Raw genomic sequence first — 17,737 nt, forward strand, 5'->3', positions numbered from 1 at the left:
CATGTTAAGCTTGGTTTATATTAACAAATGCTTGCTCTATTGATGTACACATAAGACCCATCCACTGAATTTCAAGTGTGTCGCCCTCTTGTGACCAGATCAGATGTTGGTCTCTGTCCCAGTAGCCTGGTGCTTCTTTATGACGAAGGAGCACAATCCAGATTGGAGCCAAGACTAGCGATATGTACACACGTAATGACGTATGGAACATCGCAATTAATTCTCTATTAAGAAAAATGTACATTTTGAATATTGTGAATTCTGAAAATGGCTCTTAAACATTTTGAGAGCCATTCACTTGGAAAAAGCACGATTTCGGTTTTGCCTCGGTATAGACTCAATAGTAAAAAACCGCTGAAAACACTTTTTTTCATTGAAATGAAATCATTTTTATTCAGATAAAGTAAATACACCATAACATAATCTATAACTAATTAAATGATGGTTAAATGTATTACAGGAGTTTTCACAATTTTTACAATATTTTTTATGCATTTTTAGGGCAAAATAAGTTTGCTTATTTTGCATTGGAGCTCAATAAGTGAGATATTTTTCTATTGGCTTTTACTCAAGTGGTCCGCAAAAGTCCTTAAATATCTTTATGAATTCATCCCCTTGTGAATTCCGTATACTTAACATATGTACCTACCCATTTGAATATATTTCTATGTTTCAAAACGTATTACTCCAATTGAAAAGATTTTTTATCATGCATCTTCAGCAGATTCATAGCATCAAAGACACCGATTTCATACCCGTAGTTGACTTCATGCTTGAATGAGCACACATTAAATGAATGAGTTCAATTATACAAAAGTTGCAAACAGTTCAAATGCACGCTTTGCTAATACCGGGTGCTCGATTATAATCCAAGCGTACTTGATAATAATGATTGCCCGATTATTATGCAAATTTTCCTGATACCGGGTGCCTGATTATAATACAAGTGCCCGATTGCAATTGCCCTATTCTATTCAGAGAGTCGGGGCATGATATCAAATTGAGAATCACTTATAATGATCAGTCCCAGAACAACGCCAAATATGGATTAAAAGACCTTTGACCTTGGATGTACAACAGCATGTTATGATCTAATGGGAAACTGTGCACATCAACAAACACCATTTCTATCAAAAAGGCAACAGCCAATATAATTTGAAACCACATAAATTACTAGAGTTGGTTCTTCTCTTGGATTTGGACCAAGCTTTAGAATATCGACTGTTGCGTTTTGAAATAAAACAAACCAGAAATTTATCACCCATTGTAAAGATATGGCACATGTACCGAATACATGTACATACATTGGCTGACCTTGTGGATTTCCTGGCCCAGCCATGCTAACCACATAAGGAGATTATACGATTAACCTAGTGCAGCTATTGTCATAGCAGGGTATTGCAGACAGCACCATAACATGAACAGCAGTGATTCTGTTTGACCATCCTCCTGTAAAGGGATGATACTTATTTTTGAGTCTGGTGATGATGCATGTCAAAAAATTAATATCGTCAATCAAAGAAATGCTTTTTGAAATACATAGAAAAGCTACAGCTTACAAAATCTTATCAAATAGATACAACATGTAAGTTGCTTTCTTGGCATTTGGCAAGTCATTATCTTGTAGCAAAATGGCGACTTTTCGTGATGAGAAGTCAACGTCTTGCCACAATTTACGACTTCGTGAGTTGTAGACAAAAGCAACAACGTGATTTTCTAGTTGACAACTTCACCATGTCGACATCTTAACATTATGCATCACCTTTACATTATTGAAGGCCTACCGTAAAGATTCGCCTAATGGCACACTTAGGCTCCTTTTCCTCGGGGTAAATTTCATACGCAAATAGAGAGCTGCCTCCTCTGAAATCCCAACAAGAATTAAGGTTCCGTGCCCTTATTTGCTGGAGGAAATTGTACAGGAGGGCACTTTTAGGTTGTACCTAAAATTGTCAAGGGAGCCCATGGTGCAATTAATCAAACCTTTACGGTGTTCTATAAAATGCCATTTTTTTAATACAAAGAAGAGTATTAAGAGATGCAACATGTTAAGGTACTTACTTTATTTGCATTTGGCAAGTCGTTTTCTTGTAACAAAATGGCGACTGTCCGTGTTGAGAAGTCAACGTCTTGCCACAAGTGACGTAGACAAAAGTTGTAGACAAAAGCAGCAACGTCATTTTCCAGTTGACAACTTGACCATGGCGACATCTCAACATATGCATCACCTTTACATTATTGATGGCATGTTCTACATGTTGTAAGTCCACAAACACATGTTTCTGATTTACATGTGCGATGTTGCAATGGGTTGTGATGTTATAGGTATTATAATTTCAGTTGGATGCACCATTACAAAGCAAACAGTGGATGGGTGCACAGTAACAATACTGTGTGAGGCCTTTGTTCCCAAATGAGAATAATGATATTCACTTAAAATAATCAAAATCAATAACTTAATAGCATATCACCTGGGGCAACCAGTGCAGAGTACGAATGATTTCTACACCCCCTTCATTCTATTACAGCACCTTTTCACTCTTGACCAGTAAGTAAGATTTCTATGAAATTGACTTTTAATGTAAGGACTGCAAATTGAATGTGAAAATTATCTAAGTAGCATGGATGAGATAACCGTTGAAAATGTTTTCTAGGCCCTCAAAGTTACCAATGTATGTTGGATTTGCAGCTACAAGTTTCACTTCATCACCTACTTGTAGGGACAAGATGACGCTCTGACTTTGCATGAGATACAAGCTATTATATGCAACCTTATATATCTTGGCCTTGTGAACATCATTCTGATCTAAATAAATATGGCAATCATAATCATCATCGGGGTAGAAACTGAATGAGAAATAGTAGAGTCCCTGTATGCGACAAGTGAAGACACCTATACTTGGGTTAAAATCATTCCCGATATCAAGGTCCTCTACCTCAAAGGTTATGACATCAGTACCCGATCTGACTTGATGGGTTGAAGTTTTTCTTGCTGAAAATGCTGACATAGGAGGAGCTGTATAGGATGTTCCTGCTTCACCTTGGTCACCTTTGACCCCAACTTGACCTTGGTTTCCTTTCTGACCTTGCAATCCCATGACGCCTTGTGGGCCTAATTTGCCAGGATGACCTCTGTGACCTAAAGATTTGGAGAAAAATGAGAAGAGAAAGGAAAATGTTAATAATTTTGTATAACCCTGACTACAAAATAGTAATAATTTGTACTACATGTATAACTTGTCATAGGGCATCGCCTCTGGGGTGTATCACATAGTGGAGTATGTTGGATGACATTGAGAAATTAATTTCCGAGAAAATCGAGTCTATCAATATAATAAGCTGTCATATCTTTTATTTGAAATTTTCTAAGTATTGATTTAATGTATTTGAAAATTAAGTTATAACTGGAAAGTATTTAATTTTCTCTTAATACGACGGAATAATTTATTTGATTATTGAGAAATTATTATTTGCAAAAATATCTTGCACATACACCAGTTTTTTAAACCATACGCTGAAGCTTCCCCATTAAATTATTAAATTAAGTCCATCCTCACATCTCTGTTATCTTACGTTCAAAGAAATTGAAATATTACCCATGATTATACTCTTCAATTTCGGCTAGAAAATAAAAGTTATTTGATTAAAATGTAATGTTTGTTTGTTAAGATGTGTTGGTTAGAGTAAATGCAGATTTGGTACTCCGGGAATGGTCTGAAAAGAAGGGCTAATTTTAATTTAAAAAAGTTGCCCACATCTATGTGGAAATCATTACAGATTTATTTCTGAAAGTAATTAAATTGCTTTACTTCTGTTCAGATAATTTAATCAATATCTAATCATTTGAAGAAGTCAAAGAGCCCTAAGAATAAAAACTGTAGTGTAATTCACGCCAGACACAATTTCTTTATAGGACAAAAATTAATTTTTGTAATCGATCAAAAAACGAACGTTTTATATCAATTTTAAATTTAGTCTGAATCCGTAAATATGGTACCTCTCGCCCTTTTTTTAGGTCAAGGCTGTTTTTACCATTATGCAGCGAACCATTGTTGAAGCTATTTCACATATATGTATAAAACATTCTAGAGAAAGAATGATGCCATATACTGTTGAAATATCTTTCGTTGATTTCGAATGATAATGTCATGAAGTCGTAAATTTTAAGGTCAAATTCCTAAAACCAAAACAAAACATTGCAACGCAGATATTTCCCGACTTACGCAATTTCATCATCACATCAGTGTCTTTATTATTTGTTTGAAACCTTTCCCAAACGTTCATGCTCTTTATGCATACAACTGCTAATCTATCTTTACAAAACGCGTCTTTTTTTAGTAAACAAAAGGCTAAAGATGGCATTATGAGGTTTATCATTTATCATTACACCACTCCACTCAACTGCCACCGTGGCCGAACGGTAAAGCGCTAGACGCGTAATCGAAGGAAGTTTCGAATTGCTGGTTCGAATCCCAACGAGGCCTGTGGAAACTTTTTTTCTTCAAAATTCATGATCGCATTCCGAAATGAGTCACTTGTTGGTAAATCATGTATCGTATCCTTAAATGTGGTCTTGTCGAAAGCTGGCCATTTGGCCATTTTCACCAACATTTAATGTATCTGTTGAACCTTCTTTTCATATAAAACGTGTGTTATTTTGTTTTGAAGTCCCAAGGCAAGTCAGAGAGCAAATAGGAACAAAATATTTATCCTGAGTAAGCACTTGGACTACCGCATCTTAAAAACATTTTTATGGAGCTTATGCAAAGCTACAATATGATGCTTACTAAACTTTTGGTTTCCGTTTTAACCGTTTCCGACGTACCAAATCTGCATTCACTTTAACCAAAACATCTAAACAACCAACAATCACATTGTCATCAAATAACTTTTATTTTGTAGCCGAGATTTAATAATTGGCGATATACAAAATGCAACAAAAACACCGTGTTATTTATGATGATGATTAGCAGTGTTACAAAACATCTGCTGCAAATTCAAATAATAAAATTCCTTAAAAAAGGAAAGGTGTCAATGGTCCTGTCTTTGAAAGTATAGGCATTTTATTATTGGATCCTCTGCTAAGCTCGGGTCATACGTTTTGGCTCCTTGGTACATATACCTACACGTGTACAAATTGTATCTTTTTGAGATTAATATTATGTAATAAACTCAGGTTTCGACCTTGAAGGCTTCATTCAATATTTCCACCAAGTTTCATGAAAATTCTTTAGTTATTTTACTCAAATGACTTGACATGACCTTGTAAAATGTTGGCAGCCTTTGGTTACCATCTCCACCAAAGTTTCATGGATATAAACAATATTTAGTCACCTTTGGTGACCTTGAAAAGACCTTAAAATTGATATTTTTATTTTGATCCTTTTTTATTTCTTATTATGACCTATAGTATTATGAAACTCATCAATTGCTATGAAAATCCTGCCATCGCTACTTATTTGAACTCCGTTAACCTTGAAATAACCTGGTAAAATGTCGGCTTTCAATGCTAGTTATGTTTCATGAACATCCAGCAAGCTTTACTCATTTGTACTCAAATGACCTTGACATGACACTCTAAAATGTGCGTACTCATTGATTAACATCAACAGCAAGTTTAATGGAAATAAAACACATTTTTGTTATTTGACTTCAATGGATAGCCAGGGATAAAAAGTGTTCACAGAACAAGATTGATGTGTTAATAGGATATTGCAGTTGATATAAAGGAGAGCCATGGGATTGGATAGTTTGCTGAGGGTGTATATTATTCATTACTTTAATCTGCTGATTAAATTCAATCAAGGATGTACATTCACTAATCTGCTACAGTATAAATCAAAATTCCGCATTTCTACGAATAACCAATTACATTCCTTAGTTCCTGACAAAAATAGATTTGAAAGAAGCGATTGGGACAAAAACATCAATACCTCAATAGGCTTTCAGTACATGTAAATATCAACGAATAACTCGTTTTAGTGAAGGTACAAATTACGTGAGGGGTCAAGAGGGGTCAAAAATGAAAAATTGTCCAATGTCGTCAAGAGACATGTCAAATTACTCGTCTCATCACAACGATTACGAAAATATATAATTTATCATACATTTTGAGCTCGGTTAATGAGTTAGATCGTCACTTCTGGATAAAGGTCAACTGAGGGCAAATTTTAAAACACCCTTCAAATTCAACAAACAAGGTGTCAAATTGCTCGTCTTTGCAAATAGATTACCAATATTGTTAAATATTTCCAACATCTGTATTCAGTTTTGAGTTATAAGCTTTTGTTTCAATCCGAGCGCAAGAAGACCGTAAGTCCAAAAATGATAAATCTATCAATATCGATCAATATTACAGATATTTACTTGGTTGATATACAAAATGATTCTTCTTATCTATACCTATGTATCAATATTATGGCTTTCTTGGATTCCAAATTATCTTATTTTAAGAGGTTTAAACGATCATATCTTAAAATGCCAAATATGGACTTACGGTCTTCTTGCGCTCAGGGTTTCAATTACCTTGGGACCAATACCCTTCCGCAAATGTTTAACTTACCAGGTTCACCAATTAATCCTTGTTCACCTTTTGGACCAGGTTCTCCGGATTGACCTTCTGACCCCTGACCTACGTCTCCTTTCTCACCCTTTGAGCCAGTGTTGCCAGATTGACCAGGTACACCAGGTATGCCATTTGACCCGGGGTCACCCGCAGGTCCTATGATAGTGATACCTGTTTAAACAAGAATTAAAAGAAAAACTATGCCAAAGTACATGAAAATGTTTTTAAAAGATATAATCAAAAACACTTTACCCGATTTAAATCCTGGCATACCGGGTCTCGAAAGCGGTGCCTCATGCGTGTTAACCGAGCGCGCCTATAATTGGGTTCTTTGGTGACGTGTGTATTTCGCTGTTCGCAGTATCAAATCTTACTGTAGAGCAGGGGCGGATTTAGGGGGGGGGGGCGCAGCCGGCGCGCGCCCCCTCTATTTTTTGACTAGCAAAGGGCGCAGGTAACTTAAAAATACAAAAATTGTAAGAAATTAAAAAAAAAATGAACAAATTCGGTCATGAACAGCAAACAATGGGCCAAAACCGTTGAGTTTTCGAGGGGGTAACCCCCTTTAACACATTTTTTTCGTCGTCGACCAAAAGGCGCCCCCTTTATCAAAAATTCCTGGATCCGACCCTGCTGTAGAGCATACACGCACGCGTACAAGGAACAACAGTTTGTAAGCAAACTTGCGGCGCAAAATCGAAAAAACACTGACGTCACTGCTGAACATGAACTGAACCAAGGTTTTAGCTTTGAGTTACACGCCTTTATGTGATTACAAAAGAGTAAAAGTAAAAGTTAAACTATGAACATTCGTAGGCGCTGCTGACACGTGGGGAGGTCTATACTAAACATCTCAAAAAAGTATCTAATCCCCTTAAATAATGACCATTATTCAAAACCAGGTGATTGTATTACAAATCTGTAAAATGCGTTGAAAGCAGAATTTATTTCTGCACATTTTGACACCTCATTTGTAGCAATTGAATAAATATTGACGTCACAGCGTACATTTTAATCATTGTAGCCCAAGATTTGAAAGTTGCAGTAAATTATATATATTGATTTTGCATTTAGTTTAATGGAAGGAAATCTGTGCAATGACATCTGAGTGACTTTGTATTGTAAAAATTTATATGTAAGTGCAACCTTCAAATCTGGACCGCACTACATTAAATTGACCGGTGTTTTATTGCTTTCTGGGCTATCGTATCAAATGATGTGTCAAAATGCGCAGAAATATATTCTACTTCCAACGCATTTTACAGATTTGTAATACAGTATCCCCTTTTTGAATAATGGCCATTGTTTAAAGGGGGTTAGTTACTTTTTTTGAGATGTTTATATGCATACATCGGCTCAGATGTAAGAATATGCTAATTCCGTTTTCTGCCATTTTGTAAGTGAAATTAAACAACTTCTTTATGGTTAGGTCTTATAAAGGTTCTTTCTATGTAATAACAATATGGCAATTAATGTTATTTATATCAATTAATACAAACAGATTTGACAAATGGATTCTGCAGACTCAAGTCGTCAGCGACTTTATCAAAAAGAGGGTAAATAATATCATTATTGAAATACTATTTTGTTGGTACTACATGTACAATCATCGACCATTTCTGTTAAATAGTCACTGGTAGAGCGTTGGCTCCCGAAATCATTATTCAAATCAGTATCATAATTAACATTATATTGCACCCTATTATTTGTAAAAAATAAGTATGGATATGAATACAAACCTTGTGGACCTTGGACTCCTGGTAAGCCTACACCAGGCGGTCCTGGGGGTCCCATGGGACCAGGAAGTAATACAGAATTGCAGGGACAAGTACAGGACTCAGGCTGTTGTTGGGTACCTTGTCCCATAGTCATAGAAGTTAAAGACATAAACGCCACCAGTATGAGGGATGTCACTAGTGACGCCATTAGATTTGAGTAGAAATACTTGTGTTGCAGGCTGAAATCTGTAATACAATATTAGAAACAATGTACGCCCTTTAGATGATATAACTATGCCATGATGTAAGACAGAAAGCATGATTATTTTAGATCCGTCAACAACCTGTGCCCCTAGAGCACATATTGATATGTGTCGCTTATTCTGTAAAGTATCCATTTAAAGGAGTATTTCGTGATCCTAGCATCCTCTTTTTTATGACATTTTTCAGTACATATCCACGAAAAAGCATATTCCCAAAATTTCAGTTGATTCCGATTTTGCGTTTGCGAGTTATGCATGATTATGTGTATTACACTGCTCCATAGACAATACGTTGTAATTTCGTTCTGGTGCACCAGAACGAAATTCAAATTTCGCGATATCTTTGCTAAACGAATTAATCTGCAAGAAATATTTTGTACATAAACATTATGTAGCCAGAGTATTCCAGTGATATAAAAATCTCAACTTTTTTGAGAAAAGTGGGGATGAGGCTGTGGATCACGAAATGCCCCTTTAAGGACGGGCATTTACAGAGATACCGTATAGAGTCATCATGATCATTACGCCAAAAATAGATTCCATCATGAAATGGTCTGACAAGATCACTGAACACGCCATCTTTGCAAAGCTCTGCGTAACTCTTGTTACCACGACTGGGCAATTAACAAGGCCCTGAACAAAGATAAGATCAAATCCACTTCCAAGAATTTCTAACCCGATTGGAAATTCCACCAGTAATGGTGATATATCTCAAAAACTTTTAAGTTTATAATCATCGCGACCACTAGATCACTACCCATTTGAATCCCACGAAGACGATTTGCCAGTTAGCACCGAAGGACATACAATCTATTAAAGCCATATTAAAACATTTGCTGAGGAGAAGGCCCTCAAAAAAAAAATTAAATTCTGGTTTTTACACGATTGTAATGTACTTTAGTCAATAAAGATACTCTGCAAAAATCAAGACTTTAGGTGCAGTAGTTTATGAATAAAACGATTTTTGAATAAAACGATGGAACCGGCGTTTTATTATTACAATGGAAATATTAGTCGAACACGTATATGCGCAGTACGTACACGGCGTGCGGGATACACATATCCACACACCGTAGGATCGTACCGTATTACAACCGCGGGAGTAACGTGCATGGGCGCTAGTAGTAAATTACAATTTTCGATGCTTTACCTCACTTGTTCGGCTCAAAATTAAAAGGGACATATCTGACAGTAAAAGTTAACATTTTATGGAAAATAAATTCTTATCTATTTTTACAGAAATGTTATAATATGGCTTTAAGGGAATGATTAGCGGGTAGTCTTTCATCGGAGAAACCTCCAAAACTGTTCAGAATCGCGTGTCACAGCAACGGAGAGCAAAGTCAGTGGACACCACTTTGACACCAAATATGTTCTAATTTTGGATTTTGAGCAAGGAGTGATAGAATCTATCTGTGGGAGGGCTGAGCAACCCCTTCCAACTGTGGTGGACTGGGGTCCGGGCAAAACGTTCTCACGAATGGGACAGAATAACCAGAAGACGTTCCTCGTCGATTGTCATCTATACGTGAAGTTACCGGTATTCAAGGTCATTTGAAATCAAATCAGCTGAAGATTGAAGATTCCAGTCCGTTAAAATGTGAAAAGAGACATCAGCTCCGCATTCGTCGATCAATCTGCGTAGCATCGCGTGATGCGGGCGTGACCTAGTTCTTTTTACGCGATTGGTTCGCTAGTGCGAAAGGTCTTTTCAAAATAGTATACATATTTTTTTTAAATATCGGTCAGTTGGTCTTGCGTTTTGGATGCCAATCAGGGTAATTATTTGACTCTTAACTCTTCGACATCATGAGCAAACCATGCCTGATATCGAATAGTTCACCCAGGTTAAATGGTTAAACACGATTAAATAATATTATTTTTACGTTTTAGAAGATTAAGATAATAAATAGCTGCCCTATAAGGTTATACACCAGGCACAAAAAGAAACTAGTCAGTTATAGTCATCCTTGCTGTTCAACAACCTGATAATTATGTGTTATTCTGAAATCATTTTGTCAATTGGACTTTGCTTTTTTAATTTGACACCCTGTTCGTGAAAATCGAGCAAGAATTGACCACGCGCCTCCAAACCCTCAAACATCAAAATCAAAAGTTGAAAATTTAACGATTTTCAATGGACATTGACTGTGACCACCGTTTAATTCGGGATTTATGATTTATGCCCCTTTCAAAATCAGTAGGTCCTTTGATCGTGGTCATCTGAATGTCAGATTCTTAACCAATAAGGCTGATTATGTTTTTAAGCACGCAATTGTCAATTGAAAATTGTTGAAATTGAACTTTTGAAGGGTTTGAGGGTTTGGAGGCGCATATCCTGATCAATTCTTGCTCGATTATCAAAAACAGGATGTCAAATGAAAAGCAAAATCCATGGTTAACAAAATGTATATTTCAGAAGTATTCAAAATTGTCAGGTTGTTGAACGACAAGGATGACCATAACTGACGAGGGTCCCTGGTTTTTGACGATTATGTATCCATTTAAAGATCAGGCGGGCAGGTTTTGAAATTCGTTGTGACCACAGCATAGTGCCGAATAGTATAAACTTTCAGTCACATCGAATAGTGAATACCACCAAACAATACAAGAGCTTGATCGCTACTCGCGCTCAGCGAGCCGCTTTAAGCTCTTCACGTGTTAGAATAGGGACTGTTTATAGTAAACTGTTATTCGGCACTTTGTCGTGTTTATAACAATTATTAGTATGGTCTTCCTTGTGAAGTATTGTGTTATGATCGGTAAGCAAAAGGAGGCAAGAAGCTTATAAAATTTTAATTTGAAATAATCACAAATTAATATTGATTGCATGCGTTACATAACATTATTTTGAACAAGATGCACACTCATCTCCTATACTGACCAAAACTGCAGCTAGGGGTTGATGAAAGTTGGCAACTTATTAGTTAATGCTGTCTTGGCGCGTGAAATTTATTGCGTAAATGGTAGAGCCGCAAGGACATGGATAGTGTCCCATTTACTCAACCCGTGCCTGTGATCCACTGTAGCTGCGATCTGGGCGGTCTCGAAAACTCGCCATTTACGCTATGAACGAGACTGATCATTACGATTAGAGCCGCAAAATGGTGAAATTGTGACTGCCATGATGAGCGGGGTGGGGAGGGGATGGCGGGGTGGTGGGTGAGGGTCTACCCGCCCCTGGCTACGCAACTGGTAGTCGGGTTTATAATTCTAGTTTTGAAAATAAATTTACATTTAATTTCGCCCTACTTAAACCCTAACACTAACAAGCGCCTGTAATGACTCCTTTTGAACGAATTGCACACGAATCGCGCACAGTTTTTTTTTTATTATCAAGGTGGAGGGATCATGACCTAGTCGTGTTTGCACTCAAATATTGAGACAAATAAAGCTGAGACTCCAGAGGACTAGTATGGGTTTTATATAAAGGAAATCCAAAGGCTTTATATAAGAAGTGTCATTTCTGCCCCCATGTATATGCTTTTCTCTAAGGAGGAAAACGCCAAAACTGTTTTGATAAACAGTATGCTTCGACAATATTTATAAATATTTATTTATAAATACGCACGTGACCACTTCCGCGCTGCCATAACAGCTTTTTAAGTAACCTTAGATACAGCGGGTGGTTTTACTGTATATTGTAATGCAAAGGCGGTAAACAACAACAGAATGTGCAGCAAAATTGTTTATTTTGTTTAACTTTGTGATATTATTGTAAACTTTTGCGTCGATAAATATTTTTTCCGTCGGCAAATACTTGTCATACATGTCATTTTTGATAACATATTACAAATTCGGAATCCCCCAGTGTGTAATAGTTTTGAAATTCAATTAATATTTTAATTTAAAGATATTTATCTAGAGGATTTGGTCACGCTTGCTTTTCTTGGTATGTCGTGCCCACTGAAATACGTATAAATATAGTCGAAGGTAGCTGATAAATGATTGACCTCATCACCGTAAGATCTATAGAAATATAAATGTGATTATTGCCTTTCTTGAACTATTCCCTAGCAAATCAATGTATAAATTTAAGTAAACTGCAAAGTTTAGTTACGATAGCTACAATTGGGAAATATGTCTCCTGTCATCCCACTCTCCTGAAGGGATCAAATCAAGACTCGACCGCCGGTAGATTAATTTAAAGAAAAATTACACATCACAAACGGTTCTTACATTATGCAGACTGGCAGACTGGGGCAGACTGGCAGACTGGGGCAGACTGGCAGACTGTTGCAGACTGGATTGTTGCATGTTCATGAAATACTTTCCATCATTATAAAACTGTAATTTTTTACAACAGTTGCTGTGTAAACAGGTCATACTAGTATGTATTCAATTCAATTCAATTATTTAACAAAATACCCCTATTGTATTGAGCAATATATTTGGGTTGACCCTCATGCTAGGAATTCATCCTCTTGTGTTCCTAGTATTATAATGGACAATACACGTAGTGTCACTAGGATCCGCAACATGCTCATCTATCAGGGGCACAGTTCTTTAACCCCAATACATTTGTACATTCATTGAATGACCTTTCAAAATATGGGGATAAAAACTCATACTCTGCAACTTCAGGTCAAATTTTGCACTATGATTGTTTAATTCAGGTTATTGGGCTATGCCATTGGGATGCGGTCATTGTGGTCCATAGTGTGTGGTGGCCTAGATTTATGATAAATAGGATGGAAAGTGGTTGTCAAATCTTAATAGTGTTAGTGACCCTATCACCCTACAGACTTTTTATTCGATGTAAAATATTTGATGTAACATATCTACCGTATTTTTTAAATCTATTCCCATTCTATTTTCAGTATTTAAATGTTTAGTGTGTGTGTGTTGGGGGGGTAAATTTCGAAACGGCTCGCCAAAAAATTGCTTGCCCCCCCCCCACTCGGCCCGCCAAAAATTCTTTGCCTCCCCCCTTGCACATCCCAATTTACAAACCTTAAATGGTCTTGATAAATGTTGCGAGCGCAGCGAGCAGGAAAATTTGCATATTAAAGCGTTTCAATACCGTACCGTTTTCCTAAGCCTTTTTAGCACGTAATATTCAAAAGACGCCACATGAATGTGTGCTAAAAATCGCTTGCCCTCTCTGCTTGCCTTTAAGAACCTGCAACAATCTGTGGCAATTTGAGCCTGTATGACCCTGACATGACCTTGATAATTTTTGTCCACCATTAGGGGTAGTTCTAACCTGACATTACTACCACTAGTATACCAAATGGTATATTTTGATACTAGTCTCATATTCTAACCCAGTCTGCCAGTCTGCCCCAGTCTGCCAGTCTGCCCCATTCTGCCAGTCTGCCCCAGTCTGCCAGTCTGCATAATGTAAGAACCGCATCACAAACCCTACGATCATTTTACAGCTTGAAGAACAAGTCAAATATTTCAGTTTTCAACAATTTAATAAAATAAATATGAAACTCTCTTACCTTTTAGTTACAACTGACAACACCTATAGATCAACGCAGACTGACTGCGCAACAAACGTATTACACGTAGGCCTACGATATTATAGTCAGAATTTTCCCATGGATAAGAAGGTCATAGATCATGACTTTGCATGCCTACATGATTATGTTGAGTGCAAATCATATAACCACGTTAACCATGTTAACCATCAATGTGTCGAGTACATTGATTCTTTTTGTCTTTCGGTTTGAAATATATGAATCTGATAACTAAATCAGATTGAAATATGTTAGAAGATACTTAGATATATGCCCAATACTTGGGAGAGTTTACATATCTATATTATGAAAACTTTTTTATTTGAAATTATTACATTTCGAATTATATCATAGTATGTTGCTTTTCATTCCTGAAGGGTTGAACAGAGAAAGGGAAATATTGAACTATTGCCAAGTTCCTTTACTTGAACCTGAGAAATCCGAGACAATGGTATACGTGCATGTAGGTTCAGGAGAGCGAGAGAGCGAGTGTGAGAGAGAGAGAGAGAGTGAGAGAGAGAGGGGGTAGGGGAGATGGAGGAAGAGAGAGAGAGGGGAGACGCAGGGAGAGAGAGGGGAGGAGAGGGAGGGAGGGATGAGAGGAAGGGGAGACAGAGGAGAGGAAGGGAGAAACAGTGTGTTTAAGAGACAGAGGAATAAGAGAGAGAAAGACATAGAACTATACTCTGATCAGCTCATAATAGGCGGGACTCATAACATTGTGTATTGATATAGAATAGCGTACATGCCACAGGGCGCAACACCTACGCGAACTGCGCTTTGCGTTTTGCGTGACTGACGCGATTTTTTAAATAAATTTGCGCCTGCGTAAGTTGGAACTCGTGCAGTGACAAAACCGAATAATTCTCACCTATTACGAGCTGATCATAACATAGACACAACGAAAGTGAGAAAAAGAGAGTAAAGCTGTAATAATAAAGCCAAAGTATTGTGAACTTTGTGATAAAAGCATGAAAAGTTTCCACGTGTCTTATATAGCCCAAGTCTAATTTCCGGTTGTAATGACGTTTTGGATTTTCTCCATAAAGTTTTTATACAAGTAAACATATTTGCTCTAATATAAGGGGCCGGCTGTGTAGTAACTATGAGCCCCCCGGTACATTTGCAAATGTCGTGCCAAAATTGCCTCACCCTCTCGGCCTGTTAAAAATTGCTTCCCTCTTGGCCTGCCAGGAATTGCTTACCCCCCTCTTGGCTTACAAAAACACAAACGTTTCTGTAATGTGTTCCTAAGCCATTTTAGACCGTTAAAGGAGCCCATGATGTATGCTAAAAATCCCATGCCCTCCCCTTTGAAACTTTGCTTGGCCCTATTTGGATTATAATTACTGTACAGCATAATTAAACCTGAAATAAGATAAACTTGCAAAAATGTATTTATTTTTTCTTATCTTTATGTATTTAATTAATTAAAATCATCCCCTGATAATTTGTACAAATCGACATCTGGATTGATACTGGTTTTTACAAAATGTAAAAATGATTCGCTTAGTTTGGCCTGGCTTCTTATCGATATTTTGTCGCTGCGTCACATTTTTGCTGCAGTGGAAGGAGGCTACAGCAAAATCATCGCTGCGTTTGTCGCGACAGCTATATGGGGAACTGTTATAATGCTGGTGCTTAATCCTGTACTGAACAAGTTCACCAACTTCTATAATTCATGGACTCGTTCAAGAAAAATGTGAATAAACCAAATGGTCAATATAGCTATGTCTTTAAGTTTTCCTAAGCAACCTTACGACGACTCACTTCAAGTCTTTGGTAATTTGCTTTATAAAGTTATTCCGTTTCCCACAGGCCCGTAAACAGGGGGGGGGGGGGTGCGGGGGGTGCGACCGCACCTCCCGAAATTTGCAAAAGTATACAAAAAGTCCAAAAATTTTAGAATTTGCGAGCGTAGCGAGAAAAAAAATCAGGTTTTTTTACTGTTTTTTGGTCAAAAAAGGTCCAAATTTGGGGAAAAAGTCCACTTTTCACAAAATCCCCCCCCTTTGGAAATAAGTCCACTTTTTCAAAATCAGCACCCCCCAAAAAAAAATCCTGCGTACGGGCCTGGTTTCCCATAAAAGGGTTATCAAAGAAATCAGAGTCTAGGGTAAAGTTTATGCTGGGTATATTTTGGAAATGTGAATGTGAATTATTAGAATTTCTTGGAAACGCTTAACAATAAGACCAGTGTGTTACTTTTCACAATGCTATTTTGAACTCAGAAAACGACTCTTTAACCTTTCAAAAACCAAGTTCTCCTTTATCACTTGGAATAAAGCACGTTTTTGGTTATTGCCTCGGTAATAGAAACTCAACTTAGAAAAACACTGCACATTTTTATTGGAATGAATTCCGTATATTTTATTCAGATAGAGTAGATAAACTTATAAATCTATCATCAATGATAATGATCAAATTTACTAAAATGTGTGACAGGAGTAGAATTCACATAAATTAATTTGGTTGTTCTCTGTTGATCGAAGCTCAACAGGTATGATGATTTCCTATTTGCATATACACCCTCAAACTTCTTAAAGGAACACTTCCGCAATCACAACATTATTTCTTATACGTTAGAAAAATAATTATCAAGCACAAATCACGTGGTTTTATTTAAAACAAACTCATAGTGACCTTAAAAACAAATAAAAATAGCCGTCTCTCACCATGCTCACCACGCGATATTCAAATTTCCCGGATTGCCGGAGTGTTCATATTGAAATCTTTGTGAATTCATCCTTTGGTGATTTATGTGTATTTTATATACAAGTTACTTGATTACTTAAATGCATATTAACTGTATAACTATACTCGTACTATAATATACTAGAAGTTACAGAAACCTTCGGAAGCATATTTAAGAGATGCAACATGTTAAGTTACTTCTTGGCATTCGACAAGTAATTTTGTTGTAGCAAAATGACGACATTCCATGTTGAGAAATCAACGTCTTGCCACAATATTTACGACTTCGTGAATTGTAGCCAAAAACAACAAAGTGATTTTCCAGTTGACAACTTGACCATGTCGACATCTCAACAGTATGCATCACATTATATTAAATATCCTATTTTGTAATTATATAAAAATTCCCTTTAAAAGGGAAAGCCAGCCTCAATGTAGAAGAGGTCTTGTAATTAGTTTTGGTCAATGTGAAAGGCATTTTTAGGATCACGCTTACATCTACATGACAGTCCACCAAACCATCAACGATGAGAACATGCACACTGAAACAGCAGAAAACATTAATTCCTAATCTCATGTCAACTCTTTTAATTCATTACATGTACTCCAAATTGTTCTGGTCTGTTTGTTTTGTTGTTGTTGTTGTTGTCGTTGGTTTTTTTTTTTCTTCATCTTTTTACCCACGATATCTCAATTTCCAATTTTGTAATACCAGAACTTACGAACTCAATATCTTCGCTTAGGAATGTCCGATTTCACTGCTTTCGATATATACACTGCCGGTTTGAGTTAACTTACATGTACATTTTATTTTAAAATAACTTAATTAATTCGCAATGTATAGTTTAAGCCTACTATATTATAATAGATAGTGGCCAGCACATTTATAAAGGACTGGTTACTCACTACAATCTTCACTCTTAAACTGTGTTTTTCTGAATGTGCTGATCATGTTGATTGCTAGTCGGAAACTATCCTGCGAAGCTATGGACATGGCATCTTACATACTCCATTCTATAACAGTCTGCCTAG

At 36.8% G+C, this 17,737-nt stretch overlaps 1 protein-coding gene across 1 annotated transcript; it reads right to left on the minus strand.

Moving 5' to 3' along the window:
* Positions 1-40: 40 nt before the first annotated feature.
* LOC140141907 (uncharacterized) lies at positions 41-14,116 on the minus strand. Its single transcript, XM_072163784.1, has 4 exons — positions 13,994-14,116; positions 8,305-8,529; positions 6,563-6,736; positions 41-3,139 (listed from the first exon to the last, which is right to left on the minus strand). Exons 2-4 carry the CDS (start codon positions 8,489-8,491, stop codon positions 2,613-2,615), a joined length of 888 nt encoding a protein of 295 aa, XP_072019885.1. The 5' UTR covers positions 8,492-8,529; positions 13,994-14,116; the 3' UTR covers positions 41-2,612.
* Between the last annotated feature and the right edge of the window lie 3,621 nt (positions 14,117-17,737).

This window comes from Amphiura filiformis, chromosome 20 (assembly GCF_039555335.1).
Source record: "Amphiura filiformis chromosome 20, Afil_fr2py, whole genome shotgun sequence".
NCBI lineage: Eukaryota > Metazoa > Echinodermata > Ophiuroidea > Amphilepidida > Amphiuridae > Amphiura > Amphiura filiformis.

Excerpts from the sequence above, each read along its gene's own strand:
- LOC140141907 (XM_072163784.1), bottom strand. The coding sequence starts at position 8,491 with ATGGCGTCACTAGTGACATCCCTCATACTGGTGGCGTTTATGTCTTTA. Across the intron at positions 6,737-8,304 it reads AGGAGTCCAAGGTCCACAAG|GTATCACTATCATAGGACCT; the intron begins GTTTGTATTCAT and ends TTGTTTAAACAG. Across the intron at positions 3,140-6,562 it reads AGGATTAATTGGTGAACCTG|GTCACAGAGGTCATCCTGGC; the intron begins GTAAGTTAAACA and ends CCAAATCTTTAG.